Source organism: Carcharodon carcharias, chromosome 4 (genome assembly GCF_017639515.1).
Source record: "Carcharodon carcharias isolate sCarCar2 chromosome 4, sCarCar2.pri, whole genome shotgun sequence".
NCBI lineage: Eukaryota > Metazoa > Chordata > Chondrichthyes > Lamniformes > Lamnidae > Carcharodon > Carcharodon carcharias.
In genome coordinates, this window is record NC_054470.1 from 63,457,273 (window position 1) to 63,480,486 (window position 23,214).

Sequence of the window (23,214 nt, forward strand, 5' to 3'; positions counted from 1 at the left end):
TCTTGGTGGTAGAGGTCAAAGGGGAGGAAGGTTCTGCTGAAGTCACTGTGAGTTGCTGCAGTACATCCTATAGATCATACACACCGCAGCCACATGAGAAAGGTAGATATTGAGTTCAGTGGCAGGGGCAATGATCAAGTGAACAGTTCTGTTCTGGATGGTATCGAGCTGCTTGATTGTTGTTGTAGCTGCACCCATCCAGACAAGTGGTGAGTGTTTTATCAGATTCCTGATTTGAGCCCCGGAGATACTAAATGAGAATTGAAAAATGAGCCGTACATCGCAGATAATTAACTTCTGTTCTGCTCTTGTAGCCTTGGCATGAAATTGACTTCCAGTTCAGCATCTGCTCAATGGTAACTCTAGGTGTTATGGGAAGGGAACTTGGTGATAGTTGTGTCATCGAAGGTCAGAAGGAGGGGGCTGGGCTTCCTCTTGTTCACAGTTGTCATTACCTGGCACGAATGTAGTGCGAATGTTACCTGTCACTTGTCAGCTAAGTCTGCATGTTTTCCAGGTCCTATTGTAAGCTGACATAGGCTGCTTCATTATCACAGGAGTTGTGAAAGGAGCAGATTCAACAGCAAACGTACCCAATGCTGACCTTGTGATGCAGGAAAGGTCATTAATGAAACAGCCAAGGACATTTCCCTGAGGAACTCCTGCAGCGATGTCTTGGAATTGTGATGATTGGCCTCCGAAAATCACAGTCACCTTCCTCTACATCAGCTATGACTTTACCTACTGGAAAGTTTTCCCCCATTGACTCCAGTTTTTCTAAGGCTCCTTTTTTTTATTCATTCATGGGATGTTAGCTTTGCTGGCTGGACCAGCATTTATTGCCCATCCCCAGTTGCCCTTGAGAAGGTGGTGGTGAGCTGCCTTCTTGAACCACTACAGTCCATATGGTGTAGGTACACCCACAGTGCTGTTAGGAAGCAGGTCCAGGATTTTGACCCAGCAACAGTGATGGAATGGTGATATATTTCCAAGTCAGGATGGTGAGTGACTTGGAGGGGAACTTCCAGGTGATGGTGTTCCCATCTATCTGCTGTCCTCATCCTTCTAGGTGGTAGTGGTTGTGGATTTGGAAGGTGCTGTCTAAGGAGCCTTGGTGAATTCCTGCAGTGCATCTTATAGATGGTACACACTGCTGCTACTGTGTGTCGGTGATGGAGGGAATGAATGTTTGTCGTTTTGGTGCCAATTAAGCAGACTGCTTTGTCCTGGACGGTGTCCAGCTTCTTCAGTGTTGTAGGAGCTGCACTCATCCAGGCAAGTGGGGAGTATTCCAGCACACTCTTGACTTGTGCCTTGTAGATGGTGGATAGGCTTTGGGGAGTCAGGAGGCAAATTACTCATCGCACAATTCCCAGCCTCTGACCTGCTCTTGTAGCCACAGTATTTATATGGTTAGTCCAGTTCAGTTTCTAATCAATGGTAACCCCCAGGATGTTGATAGATGGGGATTCAGTGATGGTAATGCCATTGAACATCAAGGGGCGATAGTTGGATTATCTCTTGTTGGAGATGGTCATTTCCTGACACTTGTGTGGTGCGAATGTTACTTGCCACTTGTCAGCCCTAGCCTGGATATTGTCCAGGTCTTGCTGCATTTGGACATGGACAGCTTCAGTATCTGAGGGGTCGCGAATGGTGCTGAACATTGTGCAATCGTCAGCAAACATCCCCACTTCTGAGCTTATGATGAAAGGAAGGTCATTGATGAAGCAGCTGAAGATGGTTGGACCTAGGACACTACCCTGAGAAACTCCTGCAGTGATGTCCTGGAATTGAGATGACTGACATCCAACAACCACAACAATCTTCCTTTGTGCTAGGTATGGCTCCAACCAGTGGAGAGTTTCCCCCCTGATTCCCATTGACTCCAGTTTTGTTAGGACTCCTTGATGCCACACTCGTTCAAATGCTGCCTTGATGTCAAGGGCAGTCACTCTCACCTCACCTTGGGAGTTCAGTTCTTTTGTCCAAGGCTGTAACAAGGTCAGGAGCTGAGTGGCCCTGGCGGAACCCAAACTGGGCATCAGTGAGAAGGTTATTGCTAAGCAAGTGCCACTTGATGGCACTGTTGATGCTCCCTTCCATTACTTTACTGATGATTGAGAGTAGACTGATGGGGCGGCAATTGGCCAGGTTGGATTTGTCCTGCTTTTTGTGTACAGGGCATACCTGGGCAATTTTCCACATAGCCAGATGTTAGTGTAGATATACTGGAACAGCGTGGCTAGGGCTGCAGCAAATTCTGGAGCACAAGTCTTCAGTATTATTGTTGGAATATTGTCAGGGTCCATAGCCTTTGCTGTATCCAGTGTCTTCAGCCGTTTCTTGATCTTACGTAGAGTGAATCGAATTGGCTGAAGACTGGCATCTGTGATGCTGGGGACCTCCAGAGGAGGCCAAGGTGGATCATCCACTCGGCACTTCTGTGCAAATGCTTCAGCCTTATCTTTTGCACTGATGTGCTGGGATCTCCCACCATTGAGGATGGGGATATTTGTGGAGCCTCCTCCTCCACTGAGTTGTTTAATTGTCCACCACCATTCACAACTGGATATGGCAGGACAGCAGAGCTTAGATCTGCTCTGTTGCTTGTGGGATTGCTTAGCCCTGTCTATCACTTGCTGCTTATGCTATTTGGCATGCAAGCAGTCCTGTTTTATAGCTTCACTTATTTTCACTTGTACCTCATTTTTAGGTATGCCTAGTGCTGCTCCTGGCATGCCCTCCTGCACTCTTCATTGAACCAGGGTTGATCCCCTGGCTTGATGGTAATGGTAGAGTGAGGGAAATGCCAAGCCATGAGGCTACAGATTGTGTTCGAGTACAATTCTGCTGCTGCTGATGGCCCACAGCGCCTCATGGATGCCTAGTCTTGAGTTGCTAGATCTGTTTGTAATCTATTCCATTTAGCACGGTGGTAGTGCCGCACAACAGAATGGAGGGTATCCTCAATGTGAAGGCAGGACTTCGTCTCCACATCGACTGTGTGGTGGTCACTCCTACTGATACTGCCATGGACAGATGCATCTGCGACAGGCAGGGTGGTGAGGATGAGATCAAGTATGTTTTTCCCTTCTGTTCATTCCCTCACCGCCACAGACCCAGTCTAGCAGTTATGTCATTTAGGACTCAGCCAGCTTGGTCAGTAGTGGTACTACCAAGCCACTCTTGGTGATGGACATTGAAGTCCCCCACTCTGAGTACATTCTGCATCCTTGCCACTCAAGTGATGTTCAACATGGAGGAGCACTGATTCATTAGCTGAGGGAGAGTGGTACATGGTGATCAGCAAGAGACTTCCTTGCCCGTGTCTGACCTGATGCCATGAGACTTCATGGGGGTCCAGAGTCGATATTAAGGACTCCCAGGGTAACTCCCTCCCACTGTGCTGCCACCACTGCTGGGTCTGTCCTGCCTGTGGGATGGTGATGGTGGTGTCTGGGACATTATCTGTAAGGTATGATTCCGTGAGGATGACTAGATGTTAGTAAGGAGGACTGTGCAGGGTCAACTGGGCTGCGGTCACTGTTGCTGTTTCTGGTGCCTAGGTTGATGCCTGATCGTCCGTCCGGTTTTGTAGCGGTTTGTTACAACTAAGTAGCTTGTTCAAAGGGCATTTAAGAGTCAACCACATTGCTGTGGGTCTGGAGTCACGTGTAGGCCAGACCAGGTAAGGATAGCAGATTTCCTTCCCTAAGGGACATTAGTGAACCAAATGGTTCTTTTACAACAATCAACAATGGTTTCATGGTCATCATTGGACTTTTAATTCCAGATTTTTATTGAATTCAAATTCCACCATCTACTGTGGTGGGATTCGAACCTGGGTCCCCAGAGCATTACTTTGCGTCTCTGGTTTACTAGTCCAGCGACAATATCAAATCATGCCTCCCCTTATGGGTACCATACTTGGCCAAAGGCCACGTTGATTTTGAGGGCTGTTGCCTCTGGCACTCAGTTCTTGCATCCATTCTGGAACTAGGCTATGATGAGGATTAGAAGAGAATTATTCTATTGGAACTTAAGTTGAGCATCAGTGTGCAGGTTATAGCTGAGCAGACCTTGCTTGGTGGCACTATTCATGACTCCTTTCATCACTTTATTGATGATTGGGAGTGGCTGAAAGGAAGGAATTTGCTGGGTTCAACTCATCCTGTTTTTTGTGAATAGGACAATAACTGAACAATCTTCTGCATTGATGGGTATATAACAATTTCAAAGCTATACTGTAACAGCTAGACCAGGAGAGTACTTGGGTCTGCACCACTGCAACTCAGATGCTGTTAGAGTGAATAGTCTTTGCTGTGTCCAATGCACTCAGTCATTCCTTAATATAAATTGAAATGAATAAAATTGACTTGATACTGGTAGCTATGATAGCTGGTATTACAGGACAAGAGCAAGTAGGAGCATACACTCGACACTTGCGGCTGAAGATACTAAAAGCAGCTCAGTCTTGTTTCTTGCAGTTATAATTGAGCTGCACCATAGCTAAAGATGGGAATGTTCACGGAGCCTCCTTTTATCATTCACAACATTGATTAGCAGTGTCAATTGTCTGCTAATTTTGGTCTTTAGCATACAGTAGCCCTGTATAGTAGCTTCGTTTCTTTCATACCTCATTCTAAAGTATGCCTGTTGTTGCTCTTGGTACATCCTACTTCACTTTCCTTTGAACCAGGGTTGGTCTCCTGGGTTAATACTGACCATGGAGTGAGGGATTTACTGGGCCACAAAGTTACATATTGTGGTGCTATACAATTAAGTTGCTGCTGTTGGCCGGAGTGGATCTCCAGTTTTCAGTTGCTAGATCCATCTATATTCTGTCCCAGTTAGCATGGTGATAATGCCCCATTGTATAATGGAGGTAAGAATTTATTTTCAGAGGACTGTGCGGTGGTCACTTGTGCCAATTCTGTTGTGGACTGACATGTCCATGATAGGTAGGTTGATGCTGATGAGGTCAAGTAGATTATTCCTTCTTGTTGGTTTTTTTAACAAACTGCTTTAAGCACAGTTTGATAGCTTCTCCCATCAAAATTCAGCCAGCTTGGTTAGTGGTCATACCACCAAGGTATTCCTGGTATCAGAACTGCTCTTCATGGGGTCTGAAGACAAGATTGAGAGCTCCCAGCTCCCACTCTTCCCTGACTGTATACCTCTGTGCCCAACCTCTGATGGGTCTGTCCTGCTGATGGCACAGGACATGCCCAGGGACGGTGATGGAGGAGTCTGGGACATTGGCTGAAAAATTCTGAGTGTGGCTCTGTCAGGCTGTTGTGTAATAAATCTGTGGGACAGCTCTGTCAACTGGGGTACCAAATCCCAGATGTTGTGAGGAGAACTTTGCAGGACCAACCAGGCTGAGATTGCCTTAGTCTTATCTTGATATGATGTTTTGCCATTGCTGATATAAACATCCAATTTTCATCTTACTGAAGTTTGTAAAATATTTGTTTATTAAACTTGATGGCTCGCTAGGTCACTTCAGAGGACATTAAAAGTCAACCACATAAGACGGGAGTTACATATATGCCAGATCAGGAAGAAGAGGCAATCTCCCTTCTCTGATGAATGTCATCATCATCGCTATTAGCAGTCACTTGATTCAAGGGTGATGTCTACTCAGGGTTTCAAGTTTCTGCCATGGGTTTTCATGTGACTGAACAGACTGATTCTCGACCCACAGTTGTATGGGCACATGGGGTAGGCTGTCTCACATGGTAGTGGGATCCAGAGTGCAGGGTTTGCTTCCTTTCCTCCTCTGCTGCCGCTCTGCCTCATCATCATGACATTGGGGCTCAAAGGGTTTTGCAGCTTGATGGACATGTCGTTGCCATTTTGAACGACTGGTAGCAAGCTCCTCCTGGTCATTAAGGTCAATGCTGTCGCGCTGCAAGGAGAGTTTCAGAGTATCTTTGAAACAATTTTTTGGTCCTCCTCTGGAATGTTAGTCACTTGAGAGTTGAGAAAACAGGACCTGGCAGAAGAGATGCTTGTCAGCCATCCGGATCCAGTGTCCAGTCCATCAAAGTTGATTTTGAAGTTTTGCCTGAATGCTTATGGAGGTGGTCTGAGGAAGGACACTAGGGTTTTTGCGATGGTCCTCCCATTGAATTTGGAGGATGTGGCAAAGGCATTGCTGATGGAATTTCTCCAGCACTTCTATGTGTCGCTGATACATAGTCCAGGTCTCATTGCAGAACAGGGGTGTGGTGAAGACAACTGCTCTGTACACCAGGACTTTTGTTGACTTACGAAGATCTTTATTGTCAAACACTCACTGTTCTGGTTTGTAGAAGGCTAAGAACATAGTCCTCACCAGGACCGGTCAATGAAAACAATGCTCCTGGAACAAAAACAACTAGCCTTCATAGCCTGGCAGAACAACCCAAAGGTCACAAGTGAAGAAGAGCGTTCCAACAGTTCAAGGCTGACGCCCAAAGACAAATCCAGAAGATAAAGGGCAAGTGGTGGGAAGAAGGAACCCAAGAGATCCAACATTATGCTGACAGTTATGACATGTGAAGCTTTTTTGAAGCCACCAGTGTCATCTACGTAAAAAGGTCAAATAGCCAAAATCCCCATTGCTCACAAGATGGTGTTTCTCTTCTTAAGGATGACAATACCATTTGTCAACACTGGAGAGAATTCTTTGAACAACTCTGCAATCATGAATCCGCAGTGGCAGCTGGTACTCTCCAGGCTACCCCTCAGTGTCCTGTGGTAGAATCCATGGGTGAGCCACCATCGATGGGAGAGCTGCAACAAGCAATCAAGCAAACAACGAAGCCCGTGGCCCCGATGGTGTTCCAGCTGAGGTCTTCAAAGCTGGTGGACTTTTGTCCATATCAAGATTCCATACACTCATCCTATGGATTTAGGAGGAAAAAGAACTCTCCCTGATTTCAGAATACGACAATTGTAACTATTTTCAAGAAAGGAGATAAATCATGCTGTGGGAACTATCAAGGTATTTCCCTATTGTCCATAGCATTCTCCTGAATCACCTACTAACTGCAGCTGAGGAAACCCTCCCAGGGACACAGTGTGGCTTTAGACCTTTCAGAGGGACCTCTGACAGTATCTTTGTTGCCAGACAAACCCAAGAAAAAGGCTGAGAACACCACCAGGAGCTCCTCATTGCATTCATCAACCTGGCCAAAGCATCAGATTTGCCAGCCTCACACCCGCTTCTCGCTGGCTCACCCTCCTCCAGCTAACCAGCTGTGGCAAGCACCACCAATTAGATTGGCTGGCAGCTCTCTAGGGTAAAACATCCTTCCACTGAGGGACAGAGGTCCCACTCTCAGCTTGGTAAGGTCACCCACAATGATAAAGTCAGTTGGTTTGTTACTGTTCTAATGGCAGGCGGGGTGGAAGGGGGGGGGATGTTGAGCAATATGCCCCCCCTTGTAAAATTCACCCCACTGTGCTAAATTCAGGCCATGCTATGTTTCTTTTTTTATATTGTTGTTTATACATTATCATTGATCTCACCACCTTCTCATCCATCACTTCTACCCTCCTGATGGCAGGTATAAAAGAGAAGGCCTGAGAGAGAACACAGAGAGCCTGGTGGCAGAGAGGGCCCGAGAGAGAACACAGAGAGCCTGGTGGCAGAGAGGGCCTGAGAGAGACTGGTGAGTGAACCCAAGAGAGAGCACAGGGAGACTGGCAGCAAATATAAAAGGTCTGTGTGGTGGGTGTGTGTCTTCAAAACTGTCCAACTGCATTCTAAAGAAAATCAAAGTTTGACATTAACTGGGAAGAAGATAAATGATTCGTTGGTGAATATTTTTCTCTTTTTACTCTCTGAACTGGAAACTAAAAATTTCAGTCAGTGTTGAATTAATATGAGCATAAGCATAGAGCAGGTCCAGAGGTATTCATTAAAATTAATAGTTTAAACAGGGTACTAACTAGCTTGTCAAAGCTTTTCACTTTCGCTCGGGGGGGGGTGGTGGGAGGTGGTGGGTGTGGGGGTGGTCAATGAGCAATTTCGGAAAAGTGAGGTTTAGCACAACATTAAACATGAATTCAAAAAAAAGGTTGAGGTGTGAAAAGAAACAGCTTGCTGAGCAAAAAAAAATGGCAAAGCAATAAATTGAGTGTTTTAAAAAATGAGTAATTAATAAAGCTGACCATTAGAGTGTAGGTGTGTGTGAGTATGTGTTGGGGTGTGGGGGTGAGGGTGAGTGAGAATCCTGAGACTGGGAGTTAGCCAGACACACTCATTCACACATTCACTCTCTCTCTCACACACGCACACACTCTCTCTCTCTTCACCAGCCCCCTACCCCCACTCCCTGGACAGTCTCTAACACCCCAACACCGCCGCCACCACCCCCCAATCCCATCGGCCAGCCAGTCTCTCCTTGATCTCTTTCTCTCTGTTTGAGGGGCAGCTACTCCAGAGCATCAGGGAGGATGAGAATTTCCTGGGTCGTACATTCCAGGAGGTGGCCACCCCACAGACAGGGAGAGCTCGGGATAGTAGGTGGATAGCCACCTGCGAGGATAGGAAGAGGCAAGAAGTGCAGGAGTCTTTGGGGTGTGGGTCACTCTCAAACAGATACTCAGTATTAAAGGCTGCTGGGAGTGACTATTACTCTGAAGGAATGCAGCCCAGACCATTGCACCAATGGACAAGGGACTACACAGAAAGGAACAGCAAAGAGTGCAAATGTAGCGGTTTTTGCAGATTCCATAGTTGGGGGACAGACAGGCACTTCTGTAACAATCATCATGAGTCCTCCATGGTCTATTGCCTCACTGGTGGCAGGACACAGAACATAATGGAGAAGGTGCAGAATATTCTGCAGGTGGAAGGAAGTGAGTCAGAAGTTGTGGTACACGTTTGTACCAATGACAGAGAGAGCAGATGTTGAGGCCCTGTGGTCAGATTTTTAGGAGCTAGGGGGGACCTTGAGGGTAGTAATCTCTGGATTACTCCTGGTGGCACCAGCTAGCCAGAATAGAAATAGAAAGATAGGGGAGATGACTGTGTGGCTTGAAGCATGCTGCAAAGGGGAGGGCTTCAGATTTTTGAGCATTGGGATCAGTTCTGGGGCAGAAGTCACCTATCCAAACAGGATGGGTTGTCCCTCAATTTAAATGGGACCACCATGAACGTCAGGAGGGGAACTTCCCAACCTAATATCGGAAAACCGATTATTTTGCTTCCCGCCATATCTTCCTCCCCTGCCCACCACGAATCACAATAATGGCAGGAGGGGACGATTCCGCCCATCGATTGGGATAACATTAGAATAAAGGATAAGGAGGAGGAGGAATTTCAGAAATGTGTTCAGGAGAACCTCCTTGACAAATATGTTCTCAAACCAACTAGAAAAGAAGCATCACTGGATCTGGTGCTGGGAAATGAGAAGGGAAGGTGGGCTAAGTACCTGTGGGGGAGCACTTGTGTAAGAGTGATCATCATATCATAAGGTTAGTTTAGTAATTGAGATAAGCAAGGAACAATACAAAGTGGAATGTCTAGATTGGAAAGGGCCAATTTCAATGCAATGAGATCTAGTCTGGGTAAAATGGAACCAAACATTGACAGGAAAACAGAACAATGGGTGATCATGAAGGAAGAGATGCCTCAGGTACAATACAAGCTAGGTATATTCCAACAAGGGCGAAAGTAAGGAGAACCAAAAACAGAGCTCTTTACATGACAAAGGAAATAGAGATGATGATGAAACAAAAAAAGAGGGTGTATGACGCATGTCAGGTGAATTCTTCAAGTGAGAACCAGTTCCAATATGACAGGAGGTTGAGAGTAGATGTGAAGAGAAAAGACTGGCAAAAAGCGAATATGAGAATAGAGTGGTCTTCCACATAAAATGGGACCCCAAAATTCTTCCACTAGCATATGGTAAATGCAATACAAGTACTAGCAATAGAAATTGGGTAGTTAAGAGTTGGAGTGATATATGCTTGGTGGTGCAGGACAAGGCTACAATACGTAACAAGTACTTTGTATCAGTGTTTACTTTTTAAAAATCAATATAGCCATAGACAATCTTCTTCACTGAGAATCTCCCTATTATAGCGCAGCTCCGATAAGTCAGTGACCAGTCTCCTTTTCCTAAACTCCATCTTTGCTAGTCCAGTGAAATTTCATAGAGGGGTTCAGAGACTCTTTCCCTCCACCCCTGCCAAGGAGCCATGCCTCGGAAGAATCAGAAATTGACTGATTATTTGACTGAAAATAACCAAACTGTCTTTTACATGTAAGTACTTCAGGATGGGAAATCTGACAAGGATTTCAGATGAACCAGGCTGGTGTATGTGGAACTGACAGCTCAGCCATTTGCATGCTAATTTTCACATTGCTTAACTTGCCAGCAGACTGTAGCAGTGAGCAGCTCTTGCCTGTTTTGAAAAATGCTTGACTGACCTGGTTGTGTTAATGAGCAAATTATGGTAATTTTGTTATTACAAATGCACAGAAATTTCTAAAACAATTTATTCCTAGTTTGATATTACACCGATTGCCATTGGTTGTAGTGTTTTTCCTGCCTAAGGCATTCCTTAGAGAGGCTTCTTTGGTAAAATCTCACAGTTAAATGGCAGCAGCCAGTGCAAGCTTTTGGACCAAGTGAAGGCAAAATTGGTCTTGGTCAGTGACTCGAGATAGACTCACCTCAAACTGAGCGCCCATTTTGCTCCACCTGCAATTTCCTTTTCCAATTGAAGTCAATGAACGAGAAAATTGAGCACAGTTTTAAAACAGGCTGCGAATCACTGTGAGTACTTTCACCTCCATTCTCTATACCTTTGCACTTGGCACACGTGCTCTGCCAGTGAAGAATCGCATTCACTGGTGGCACAGACTGGGAATCACTAGCAGGTGGCCACCGTAATGTATTGAAAATTATCGGCAAAATGGCCTCTTGGTATATGTGGGTGAGACTCCACACAGGGATAGTGCATATGTAAGACCTGCCCTTATATCAGAGTAAGGTACACAGAGAAAGGACTGCAGGATTGAAACAAAAGATTTAATAAAGAATTTCTGCCTGGACTTAAGTGGAAATGGAATATGAATTCTGCAGTGTGATTAAGAGAAATAGCAGGTCTATTTAATTTCAATCACACTGTTTCAACGCGTACAAAAAGTAAATCTTGGTTTGGAAGGAGTATAATCATCATGTTAACACAAATTACCAGTCTCCTCAAGGGCAATTAGGAATGGGCAATAAATGTTGGCCTCGCCAGTGACGCCCACATCCCATAAAAGAGCAGAAAAAAATAGACCCCAACTGAAAGCATCATGAAAACAAAAAGCTTGTGAAGTGTTGATGATCTTCACTGCAATTGCATCCACTCCCACGGGGTCAATGGGATTTATTTGGGATGAATTTTCAAGATTGGTATATGTCACAAGCTTTTGTGACATTTCTAATTTTTTCTTGTTTGTTGATCATTATTTTCTATCACTATTAATTCTGTGCCTGTCAACAGGGTGGTTAAATATGTGAGTGAGAGATAGACAGACACAGGGGACAGAAGTAAAGGACGAAAAAAAGGAAAACAAAGAAAGAAATATAAAGGAGAGATGTGCAGAATGAGATTTAGAAAGATAGGAAAATAGAATGTCAGGTATAGAATTACATAGAATATCCAACACAGAGACAATTCATTCACACAACCAGTCCACACCAGAATTTATGCTCTACTTATATTTCCTCCCATCTTTCATCTAACACTTATCAGCATTTCTCTCCTCTCTCATATACCTATCCAGCTTCCCTTAAATGCATTTATACTATTTGCCTCAACCACTCCCTGCGGTAGTGCGTTCTGCATGCGTAAGGAGGTTTCTGTTGAATCCCCTATTTGATTTCCTGGCGACTATCCTATATTGACTGTCTCTAGTTTTGCTCCTCCCCTCAAATGGAGACATTCTTTCTGTGTATCAGAACCTTTCATAATTTTAAATGCCTCTATTAGGTCACCCCTCAGCCATATCATTTGAAGAGAAAAGAGATACAACCTGTTCGTCCTTTCCTGCTAGGTATAACATTTCTAGTGTCACCTTTGTTAAAGAAATCTTCTCAGCAGCCTCTCCAATGCCTTTACATCCTTTTAAGAATATGACAACCAGAAGTGTGCGCAGTATCCAGATGTGAGGTAACCAACAGTGCTAGCATAACCTCTCTACTTCTCAATTCTATCCCTCTAGAAATAAATGTCTGTGTGCAATTTGCTTTTTTATGGCTTTATTAACCACGTAATTTTAGTAATTTGTGTATTTGTGCTCCCACATTCCTTTGTTCCTCTACCCCATTTAAGTTCTTATTTTCTAATATGTGACCTCCTTATTTTTATTGGCTGCAGTCGATAGTTTTGCAGTCAGTCAGTAAACTAATGTTTGGCTTATTATTGTTCATGTAACACTGAGTCACATCATTAATAAATAGCACTGAAAACTAATTTGTTAAGGGTCATTTAAAAATAAAATGCATGTTTTCATTAAAAACAAATTACCGGTCTTCTTAAAGGACAGCTGGGCTTCTGAGTCCTGTTTAATGACTAGATTTTCTACCCACATCACTATCTTGAACATCAAACCCTTTTTCTGTCGCTGAATGTTGAACATCCCAGGAGATTAGCAAATCTGACAGTTAAGTGAAAGAAGAAATATTAGAGATGTATCTAAGTGTTTTATCCCTGTGGAGAAGTGTCTAACTGTATAGAGGTTAATGAGACCAGTGTCTTCACTCCTTCTCCCAGAGCTTTTTCAGCCAGTAACTGTAAAAGAGATCCTTCTCTCCAGTGAAACACACAAAAACTGATACATTTCAGAGACTTCTCCTAAACCCAGGACTCTGGTCCAAATGCTAGATCTCACACTCACCAGGCACCATCCCTGTCAGTGTTGGGGCTGGGTAACTGCCCTGTGCAGCAGGGGGCACATGGGGAGGGTAGCCAGGAAGAGTCGTGCTGGCCAAATCGCGACCTGGAAAACAAAACAAAATGCATGAGGCTGAGACAAGGTCTTAGATATGGCTCTGACATTAATGCCTGCAGCTGCTGCTGAGATCAGGTCACCCACACCACCAGAATTGTGAAAGCTGCCTGTAATGACAACCTCTGGGACTGAAGTCAGGTGGTCTTTCCAGGTAGGTGGTCTCTTAATGCAGGTTCAACCATTGACTTGTCATTGAGGCTGACACCAGGTAAAATGAGGCAAGCATTACTAAATGTGTTGCCATGATGAGGGGATATAGTGAGACTACAGACTAAGAGAACACAGTGGGATTATAGAGTGGGTACAATGTGACTATAAACATAGGTTTTATAGTTAGACCTTGGACAGAGGGATACAGTGAAATTATAAACGAAGGGGATAGAGGAAAAGGCAGTATAGCTAGGCATGCCTGTGACTATAAAGGCCGACATACCTAAGCCACCAGTTGTCATCAAGGGATACCCACCTGAGATATGTTGTGTGAAGAGTTTAATACTCGAGATTTATGTTGCCATGATGGGGCACACACCTGAAAAATCTTTACTTTGAAGGAGTACACACTGATATGTCTGTTTTGGTGAAAAGGCACACATCCAAAATGCCTGTTATTTTCAAGGGGTACAGACCCCAAATGCATGTTATTTTAAAGGGGTACACACCCCAAATGCCTGCTGCTTTCAAAGGGTACACATTCCAATTGCCTGTTAATTTCAAGGAATACACACCCAAAATGCCTGTTATTTTCAAGGGATACACACCCCAAATGCCTGTTTCTTTCAATGGGTACACACTCCAATTACCTGTTATTTTAAGGGGGTACATATCGAAAATGCCTGCTGTTTTCAAGTGGTCACTTAAGATCCCTTGGCATCAAGGGATCATAGCCAGAATACCTGTTGTTATGAAGGGCAGAGAACCAAGCCACCTGTTGCTACAAAGAGATATATGTCAAGATGGATATCATTAACAAGGGATGCACATCCAAATGCCTGCTGTCATGAAGAGGCACAAACTCGAGATGCCAGATTTGAAGTGATGCACACCCAAGATGTCTGCAATTATGAAGAGATATGCACCCAATACATCTGTTGTTACCAAGAGGCACTCATGTGAGACTCCTGCTGCTGTGAAAGGGTATGCACTGCAGATGCCTGTTGTTATGATACACCTCATATGCCTGTTGTTACAAAGGGGTATACCCGTAAAATACCTGTTGTTATAAAGAGATGCACACCCAAAATATCTCTTCACATGAAGGGGTGCACAGCAAAATGTCATAAACTGTCTTTTTCTACAGAGTCTGCCAGGTTCCAGTATTTACTGTTTGTATAAAAGTAAAATACTGCAGATGCTGGAAATTTGAAATAAAAACAGAAAACGTTGGAAAAACTCAGCAGGTCTGGCAGCATCTGTGGAGAGAGAAATAGAGTTAACATTTCGAGTCCATATGACTCTTCTTCAGAGCCCTGAAACTCGAAACGTTAACTCTGTTTCTCTCTCCACAGATGCTGTCAGGCCTGCAGAGTTTTTCCACCATTTTCTGTTTACTGTTTGTTTCCTTTTTATCTCACAAAAGCCTAAGGCAGGCTTGGGATTCTGGGAACAATAGCAACCCTGGCCCAGGCTGGGTGTGTCTTCATATAAACGTGGGTTTCCAGTAGTGCTGGGACTGTGTGCTGGCATCTCACAGCTGTATTTGGCATTGACTTGAATTGCCAGATACCAGGCTACACCACCAAGTGTCTTCATGACACGGTACAATGAACAATCCACTTGCCAAGTTAATAGGATGGCAAGTGAAGTAATTACTAATGTGATGACTAGTAATGATTGCCTGGGCTGCAAGAAGCTTTGCTGAGGCTTGTTGTTGATGTGCTAGCTAGGACAATATATGCATGATGACTAAATTGTTAATATACCATGGGCATTTTTTCCTGCTTAATCTGTCATACAGCTTTTGGAAGAATCCAAACTCTGGATTCTATTACGTCCTACAGGCACAAAAGCCGATAAATATTGGTTCCAATTATTAACAGCTTCAGAAAAGCAGATCCTTTAGTTGAATATTGACGTGTATCTGGTGCTAGGACTAAAATTGTGATTGCTCTTTTTATCCCACTCTTTGAATTAGATAGTTCACATTCCTAGCTGAGATTTGAGCCCCATCATTTGGTTTTCAGTCCAATTTTTTTTAGCCTATTTCAGTAAAAAAACATGATTCACCAGAATCATGTCACAAGTGCCCTTAAACTGATAACAGTTTAGGAGAATTAACCATTCAGACTTAACTGAGTGCAGCAAAAGGAAATTTCTGTTTTTATTCTTTGTTGTTGGCAAGGCTAACATTTATTGCCCTTCCCTAATTGCCCTTGAGAAGGTGGTGGTGAGCTGCTTTCTTGAACCACTGCAGTACATTCAAATATCCGATTAGAGCCACTTTGAGTTTGATCACTGGTTTTATTTGCCCATTGTTACATCATGAAAGGAGGACAGAAAATTTGCTCTGTTCTGTCTATGAAGAAAGCTTAAAGGACTGATTGTTATGACCCCAGGATTCAATTTTGCCCTCTTCTGGCAGCTTAATCAAGGATTCTCTGCAAAGCTCTCAGAGGATTTAGTATAGCAGAAATTCACAGGAGACAGCTTAAGAGTGGCACCGACAAATTGGAATGGACACTGACAATCGGCACAAGGAAATATGCTTCTGCAGACTCAAATTTCAAATGCCATTCACTGATTCCACCCGATTAACTCATTGAGCTAAAAACAAGCAAAAGGAGTGTCTCGGGAACAGAAAACTCTGCGGATCTGCAGAAGTCCACAGATAGCTCTTCTACACTATGACCATAGCTGCTTACAGACCAAAAGGTCAATGGTGTAGTACACAGGCAGACAGACACACATATTCACACAGAAAGAGATTTACAACAGTTATCTCAGTTCTCACATTAGCAATGCCTCAGCAAATATACAACATATGACTAACTTTTCATTCAGGTCGACAGTTAAAGCGCCATAATATCTAAGCAGAAAGGAGAACAACTGGGATTATCCCACATTGACAGTGTCGATGATAAATGTCTCTTCAGGATATGCTGAGGGGAAATACAACAGCATTTGGTTCAATTGGCATTTTCTCCCCTCTCATGTGTAGAAAATAACAGCATCTGCTGATCCATATTGTTTTTCATCAAGTTGACCACCTTGCTTACCTCAGATGGTTCAACAAATGCCTTTATCATGTGTGGTGATACTGAATCATAAAACTCCCAGCTTCTATCACTGACCTGCGCTCAGATAACAGAACTTCACATTCTGCTGCAGCAAATGTTACATTTCCTACATTACAATAGTGACTACACTTCAACAGTGCTTCATTGATTGTAAATGTTTTGGGATGTCCTGAAGTCATGAAAGGTGTTCTATAAATACAAGACTTTCATTTCCCCTTTCTAACAAGGAGCAGATTTCACAGGTAATGTATCTTGGAGAATTGCTGGCATCCATTTGATAGATTAAATAATGAGAAACTGTTTCCACTGGTAGGAGGGCAGGGTAAACCGAAAACGCAGCTTTAAGATAATTGGCAGAAGAACCAGTGGAAAATGGGGAGAATTTTCTTATGCAGCTTTCTATTACTATGTGAAATATATTACCTGAAAGGGTGGTAGAAGTAGATTCAGTAGTGACTTTCAAAAGGGAATTGGTTAAACACTTGAAAAGGAAAGCTTTACTGGGCTATGGGGAAAGAGCCCAAAATTAATTGGATTGCTCTTTCAAAGAGGCAGCACTGTCACAATGGGCCGAATGGCCTCCTTCAGTGCTGTCTGGAAAAGAATAGAGTAGTTACAATTCAAATGGGGCCATTCAGGCCATTCAGGCCATCGAATCCATTCTGGCTCTCCGCAAAAACAATTTAGCTAGTCCCACTCCCCTGAATCCCTACAAATATTTCCCCTTCAGGCAAAGCCTCCACATCCTTCTTAAAGTGTGGTGTTCAGCATTGGACACAATATTCCAGTCAAGGCCAGACCAATGTTTTATAAAGGTTCATCAATATTCTCTTGTTTTTGTATTCCAGGCCTCTATTTATAAAGCTCAGGATCCCGTATGCCTTTTCAACCGCTTTTTCAACCCGCCATGCTCCCTACAATACTTGGTGCACATGTGCCCATTTATATTACCCCTCCTCATTCCTCCTACCAAAACGTATCACTTCCGCAATAAATTTCACCTGTCGCCAGTCTGCCCACCTGCTCATTCCACCAGCCTATGTCCTCTACCATGACTTCAAATTCATTCATTTTGATGGACTGAGAATCATAGGCCTGGCCAGGAATTTTCCCTCATCAGGCGGGCTCAGTTGGGGTGGGCGGGAGCAATCGGGAAGCTGACTGCGGCCCATGATCAGGGCAAACCACGATTTCACACTGGCAGGCTAATTAAGGCATGAAATGCGCATGGCAGCGATCATCACTGCCTGTCTGGGGGGAGGAGGAGGGCAAGCGCCCAACTTCACAATGCGCATGGGTGCACACTGGGAAAGCTCCCTGAGGCACAGCGCTGCCTCAAGGAGATGAAGAGTTCCAGAATTAAAAATGAGCAATGTCACATGAGCAGGGGCCTGTTCTTGATGAAATGTTAAAATTTTTATTTTATTTTTAATTGCTGTTGGGAACCTCATCCCACCTGTGGATATCCCGCCATAAAGTTGGATGGGCAATGAAAAATGTCATTTAATTACATTGTTAATGGTCTTAATAGGCCTTTTGATTGTCGGCAGGCGCGCTGCCAACTCCCACTTACCCCGGCCAACTGAAATGTCGCGCTTCATTTTACACTCGAGCGGATCGGGTGTGCGCCCGCCTGCTCAGCGAAAAATCCTGCCCCTGGATTTTCGTCCACGAATTGGGCACAGAGAGTCAGGACAATTCCCAGCTCTGCGAACTCAACTTTTCAAAATGGCTGCCCAAATGGTAGGTTTTCGGGGACGCAGGCTATGTTAGAAGTCTGGGTGAGTGACCCCGAAAGTAGTGATGAGGATGCTGGGTGTGGAGGTTGGGCAGAAGGCTTGCCACGAGGCTCTGTCACTGTGTCCAAAACTTTTTAAAAAAAGAACATGAAACATCCCTCCATCCCTCACCCGTGCACACTCCCCATGCCCCATACATGCCAACCCCTGCCACCTCATGCACTGTACCCACCCTCAAGGCTCCTTATACCCTCCATGCCAACCTAAGTCCCTATATCCACACTCCGTAGCCCTTTATAACACCTATGCTAACTTAGTGCCAACACCTGCTCTCCACTCACCACCCTTTACCCTTACACCTATTGTACCAACTTAGCCAGTATCCACCATGGGCAGATCTCAGAACCCATGCAAAGATGAGATAAAAGTAAAGTTTTATAAAATAAAGTTTTAAGTGTCTATTGCAGACCACACCATATTAAAAAAACACTCATTCATAAAAAAGCCATTTACTACATTTACATTCCTTCAATTACATTAAGCCTTATAACAACAAACATTTCATTCAAGTGCACAATCCCTTATAAAAACAAGCATTGTAATTCATAGTTCCACTTCGAAGAGTCTATAACCACCTGTAGCTGTGAATCAAACTGTGAAATGGCAGGCCCCTACTATGGTAATGGATGGTTGTGAAATCAGTCATGCAGCACTAATCCAGTAATGGAAGCCCTCAGGCTTATGTCAACAGACTGAGTGAAATAGCAAATAATGATTTTTTTTTAAATGGCCAGACATTTTTTAAAAATATTTAAAATGCCAGACTTTTAAGTGCCTCAATAGATTGACAGCTCCCTTTGACAGGTGTTTTTGACAGTCCCTCTTGATACTTTTGAAAGATCCCCTTTACAGTATTGATAGCCGATTTTGATAAGTATAGTGACAGTTCCAATGAGTTTGACAGTTAATGAGTTTATGCATTTTTTATGCGTATTCATGCCTATTTTTAACAATTCCAAAGGCACGTGACCTCCCCCAAAGGGCACCTGGTCTCCTCCAAAAGTGTCATGGGTCCAAAGGGGTACCTTACTGCTACAGGGGGATACCCTGGCCATCCAAAGAAAAGCAGAAAGTTCAGACCTGATCTCACACTCCTGGGCTACCAAAACCCAACTTCAGTGGAGGCAGTTGTTGATTTAAATGGCAGCTGCCTTTGTGAACCATGCATGTGCAAAAACATGAACAGTCCCAATTCTCACTCCTGCAAAAATGGGAAGTGCCGTGTTCAAGGGTGGGCCTTACGATTCTTGAGCACTTCTGCCATTTTCCCCACAACAGAGGGGCTCTCTGTCGTGGCAGAAATCCATGCCATGGTCTCTGAGCCTGAAAATTCCCAGAATGCACTCACTAGGACCAGCAGATCATTGCATCACTTAATTGGCTTCAACATTACTGGATTCTGGTGGGTCAAGAAAATCAAATTTCATTGCTATTCTTGTTCACTTTCATTGCTATTCATCTGTTCTGCAGGGAAATGCAGATGAGGATAGGCTCAGCTGTGGTACCCCTCATGGTTAAACAGTTAAATATCTGGGCTTCCATGTGAATGAGGTACCATAGGTCTACTATCAGCCATTGAACTAAGTCCTACTGTGAGTCATCACCTTTAAAGGAGGAAGAAAGAGAAATGCATGTACTGATGGGCCTGATTAAGCTATCAGTCTGCTGGAATATGATTGGTTAACATTGGGCCAGCTTCCCAGCCAAGTGCCCAATCTTTATTTCAATACTCATGTGAATAAAGAGCACTGGAACCATATCAGAATCTATACTTTTGGGTGCATTGATCATGATTCATACTCCTGTCCATTGGGAAGGGAGTGGGCGACATCCTCATCACATTTAGCTGAGCCTTCTGCTAACCAAGCCTCCTCCCTAGGGGCTTTGAGTCAGGCTAACAATCTGTCTGCTTAAAAGGGCCTTTGTTACAGAAAAAAGCTAGAGCTCAACCTGCTGGACGTAAAACAGTGGGAGGAAGGTGTCACCTCATGTGCTGCAAGCAGGAAAGAGACAGAAGAAGTACGTCCTGAAAATTCTAGTATGTTAGGAGATGCCATTGATAAAGTTTCAGCAAGGCTCTCCATCAGTGTATGGGAGCTCAGTTGCTGCTTCTACATTTTCAGTGTTCATGTTGAGTTCCTCCACACATTATCTCATTAGTGTTGGATAAAACAACATTAACATACATTCAACTGGACTGCTTTCGATGGTTGGATTACTCTTTCTGACAAGAGGTCTGCACTTTATCTGCACTGGATGGCACTATAAGTACTAAATGAAATCAGTAGTGAGAATAGTGCTGACCCAAGGACTGAAAGGGCAAAACTAATACCTATCTACGTTAAATGTTGATAAGGTAGACACAATTATCGATCACATAACTTGGTGGCAGGAATTACCTGCTGAAGATGGGGGGGGATGTTAACATTAACTATGAACATTACAGTGGCGATGTTATGACCTAGACAGGAGGTATGTAATAATGAGTATTCCAGCCGATTATTGTCATTGCATAGAAGTAGTGCAACAAATGAAAGGAAGGCATTTAGTATTCATCAATCATACCCAGCATGGTGAATGAGAGCCAAGGAAAGGTTTCCTTAAAACAATAAGGCTGCACAGTTAATAATAAATATAATGGTGATGATATGTTGCAAACTTTAAAATGATGAATCAGTCCAATGTATTTAACCAATTCCATTCCACCTTCTTCATTCAAGTTTTGGCCCTCCAATTGGCTTGCTGCATTTAATTTTATCAGTCTGTTACCAGTGCCACGTCCTATCTTGGAATTCTGTGAACATAGTCAGCCTTGGAACTTTACCCATTTCAGGGCATAACTAAATAAATGGTCCAGGGCGATTATTCAATTAAGGTTAAATAGCACTGACCTTTCCTCTTCTTAGCCCCGCAACTTCTCCTCTAATTTTCTATCCAACCCCATTTCTCTTCTCAAGGATTAGTGGGCCAGACCAGCTTTCCAGGGCTTTCCCAAGTCACCATTCTTCATGGCTTGAATTTTCCCGGTGATTTGGGGGCGGGGCCCACTTGCTGATGGGAAAATGACACTGGATGACGTCGGGAGGAACCCCCAACGTCATCCCAGTCCCTTTAAATTTTTAGCAAGGCGGTCAGACAGCGAAATCAGCTGTGCACCTGCCGACCTATCAATGGCCAATTAAGGCCATTGACAGGGTAATTATGATAATTAAAGACCTTGCCCGTCCAACCTTAAGGCTGGCGAGCAGGCCAAGAGCCCCGGCAGGCTTCTGAATACACGAAACCTCATCCACTGGCAGGGTGAGGTTTCATGTCCATTTTTAAAAACTTTAATACGTTTTATGTGGTATTTATTAACATGTCACATCTCATGTGACATTGTCACATGAGGGGGACACGTTAATACTTTTTTAATTTTCTATTTTTAAAGTTTTTTCGACTGTCACTAATCTCCCTGAGACAGCACTTTGCCTCAGGGAGTAATGCACACTTGTGCGAAAGAGCACACTTTGACAGATGGGGATTCCCTCCACCCCCTGTACAGAAAGTGCATAACATTTCCTGTCGGGCAGGCCACTGGGCGGGCCAACGCAAAATGGCAGCAGGCCCCGTTTCGGTGGCGGGGGTTGGCTGACCGCCCACCGCCAAGCCGGTGGGGCCCGCACGCCCACCAAGGGCAAAATTCTGCCCCATGTGTGGGCCTGGCTAGTGAGTCTAAAAGCAAGGGGCATAATCTCAGGATAAAGGGTAGGCCATTTAAGATTGAGATGAGGAGGAATTTCTTCACACAAAGGGCGGTGAATCGTTGGAATTCTCTATTCCGGGGAGCTCTAGAAGCTCAATCATTGAGCATGTTCCAAACAGAAATCGATAGATTTCTGGAGACCAACGACCAAGGATATGGAGATAGTGCGGGAAGGTGGCATTGAGGTAGGTGATCAGCCATGATCAAACTGAATGACAGAGCAGGCTTGATGGGCCAAATGGCCTCCTCCTGTTCCTTTGTTCCATAGTTAAAGGGCCGGATCTTCCTCTTTGAGGCAGTTAGTAGGAGTCGATTATTTTCCCGGTTCGGTGCGCTGCCTTGGGCAATAGTATTTGCAAAGGTGGGGTTTTGTTCTGGGAGGACGAGTGACCGCCTTGCAGAACCCGCCCCGTTCAATCTGCAAGCATAACCCCAAGCTTCCAGTCGCCCGTTATTTTAACTCTCTAGCTTGGTCTGCTCTGACCTCTCTGTCTTCAGCCTCCTGTAGTGTTCCAATGAATCCCAATGTAAGTTCAAGGAGGCACTTTACAGTCTTCTGGACTCAATATCATGTTCAACAATGTTAAATCATAACTTCTGCCCTTATTTTGTTTCTTTTATCTCTGTTGGTTTGTTTTTTTTCCTCTTTTCTGTCTTGTTATTTTTTGCTTTTGGACAGTTGCATATGATCCTGCCATTCACACCTCCTCCAGACACATCTTTTGTTTCTTTACTTGTTCTATTACCAATCCCTTTGGCCTTGCACCATGAAAACTTTAATCTCTTCACCTCTCCGCCCTATCGCAGATCTTCCCTTTTTTCCCTACAACACCTTTCATTTTCCCAAAACATACTACATTCTGAACTTTTCCCAGTTCTGAAAGGTCATAGACCTAACACTTTGGGCTGGATTTTCATGAACTCAGGGTGACTCCTTGAAGGCATAAAAATGCTAGCCAGGACCTGATTCTGGGATTCCTAGCCCATTCCTGGGGCTTCCAATTTCCAACAGTGCCATTTAAGGGTGCGAGCTGGTGTGGGTTGCGAGTCTGCACCCAGCACTCCCAATCTGGCCGGCTCCATTGTGGGGATGGGCATGTCCCAGACCTCTGCAATTTTCATGAAGTTGGGCCAGCTTTTAAATGTCTCATAGTTCATGGCCCCTCAGAGATGTCGGGAACCATAGTCTGGATGAGGGAACTTTTTCAAAGGTAAGTTCAAAAGGTCTTACCTGTACTCCATGCCAACTTATGCCCCCACCCCCATGGTCCTTCATACACTCCATGCCAAGCTACACCTCTCCACCCACCCCCATGGCCCCTCATACTCTCCACGTCAAGCTATGGCACTTCCATGCCCATTCACCCACTATACACTCTGTATAGAACCAATGAACCTTTTTGTGATAATAGGATGTGTTACAAATAC

At 44.2% G+C, this 23,214-nt stretch overlaps 1 protein-coding gene across 2 annotated transcripts in view; it reads right to left on the reverse strand.

Annotated features, from left to right (window-relative positions):
• Positions 1-23,214, reverse strand: part of pax5 (paired box 5) — a 257,499-nt gene that overhangs the window by 41,729 nt on the left and 192,556 nt on the right. For both annotated transcript variants that reach the window (XM_041186242.1, XM_041186243.1), the window contains one exon: positions 12,896-12,997. In XM_041186242.1, the coding sequence (XP_041042176.1) occupies positions 12,896-12,997 (102 nt within the window). The remainder of the gene's footprint in view (positions 1-12,895; positions 12,998-23,214) is intronic.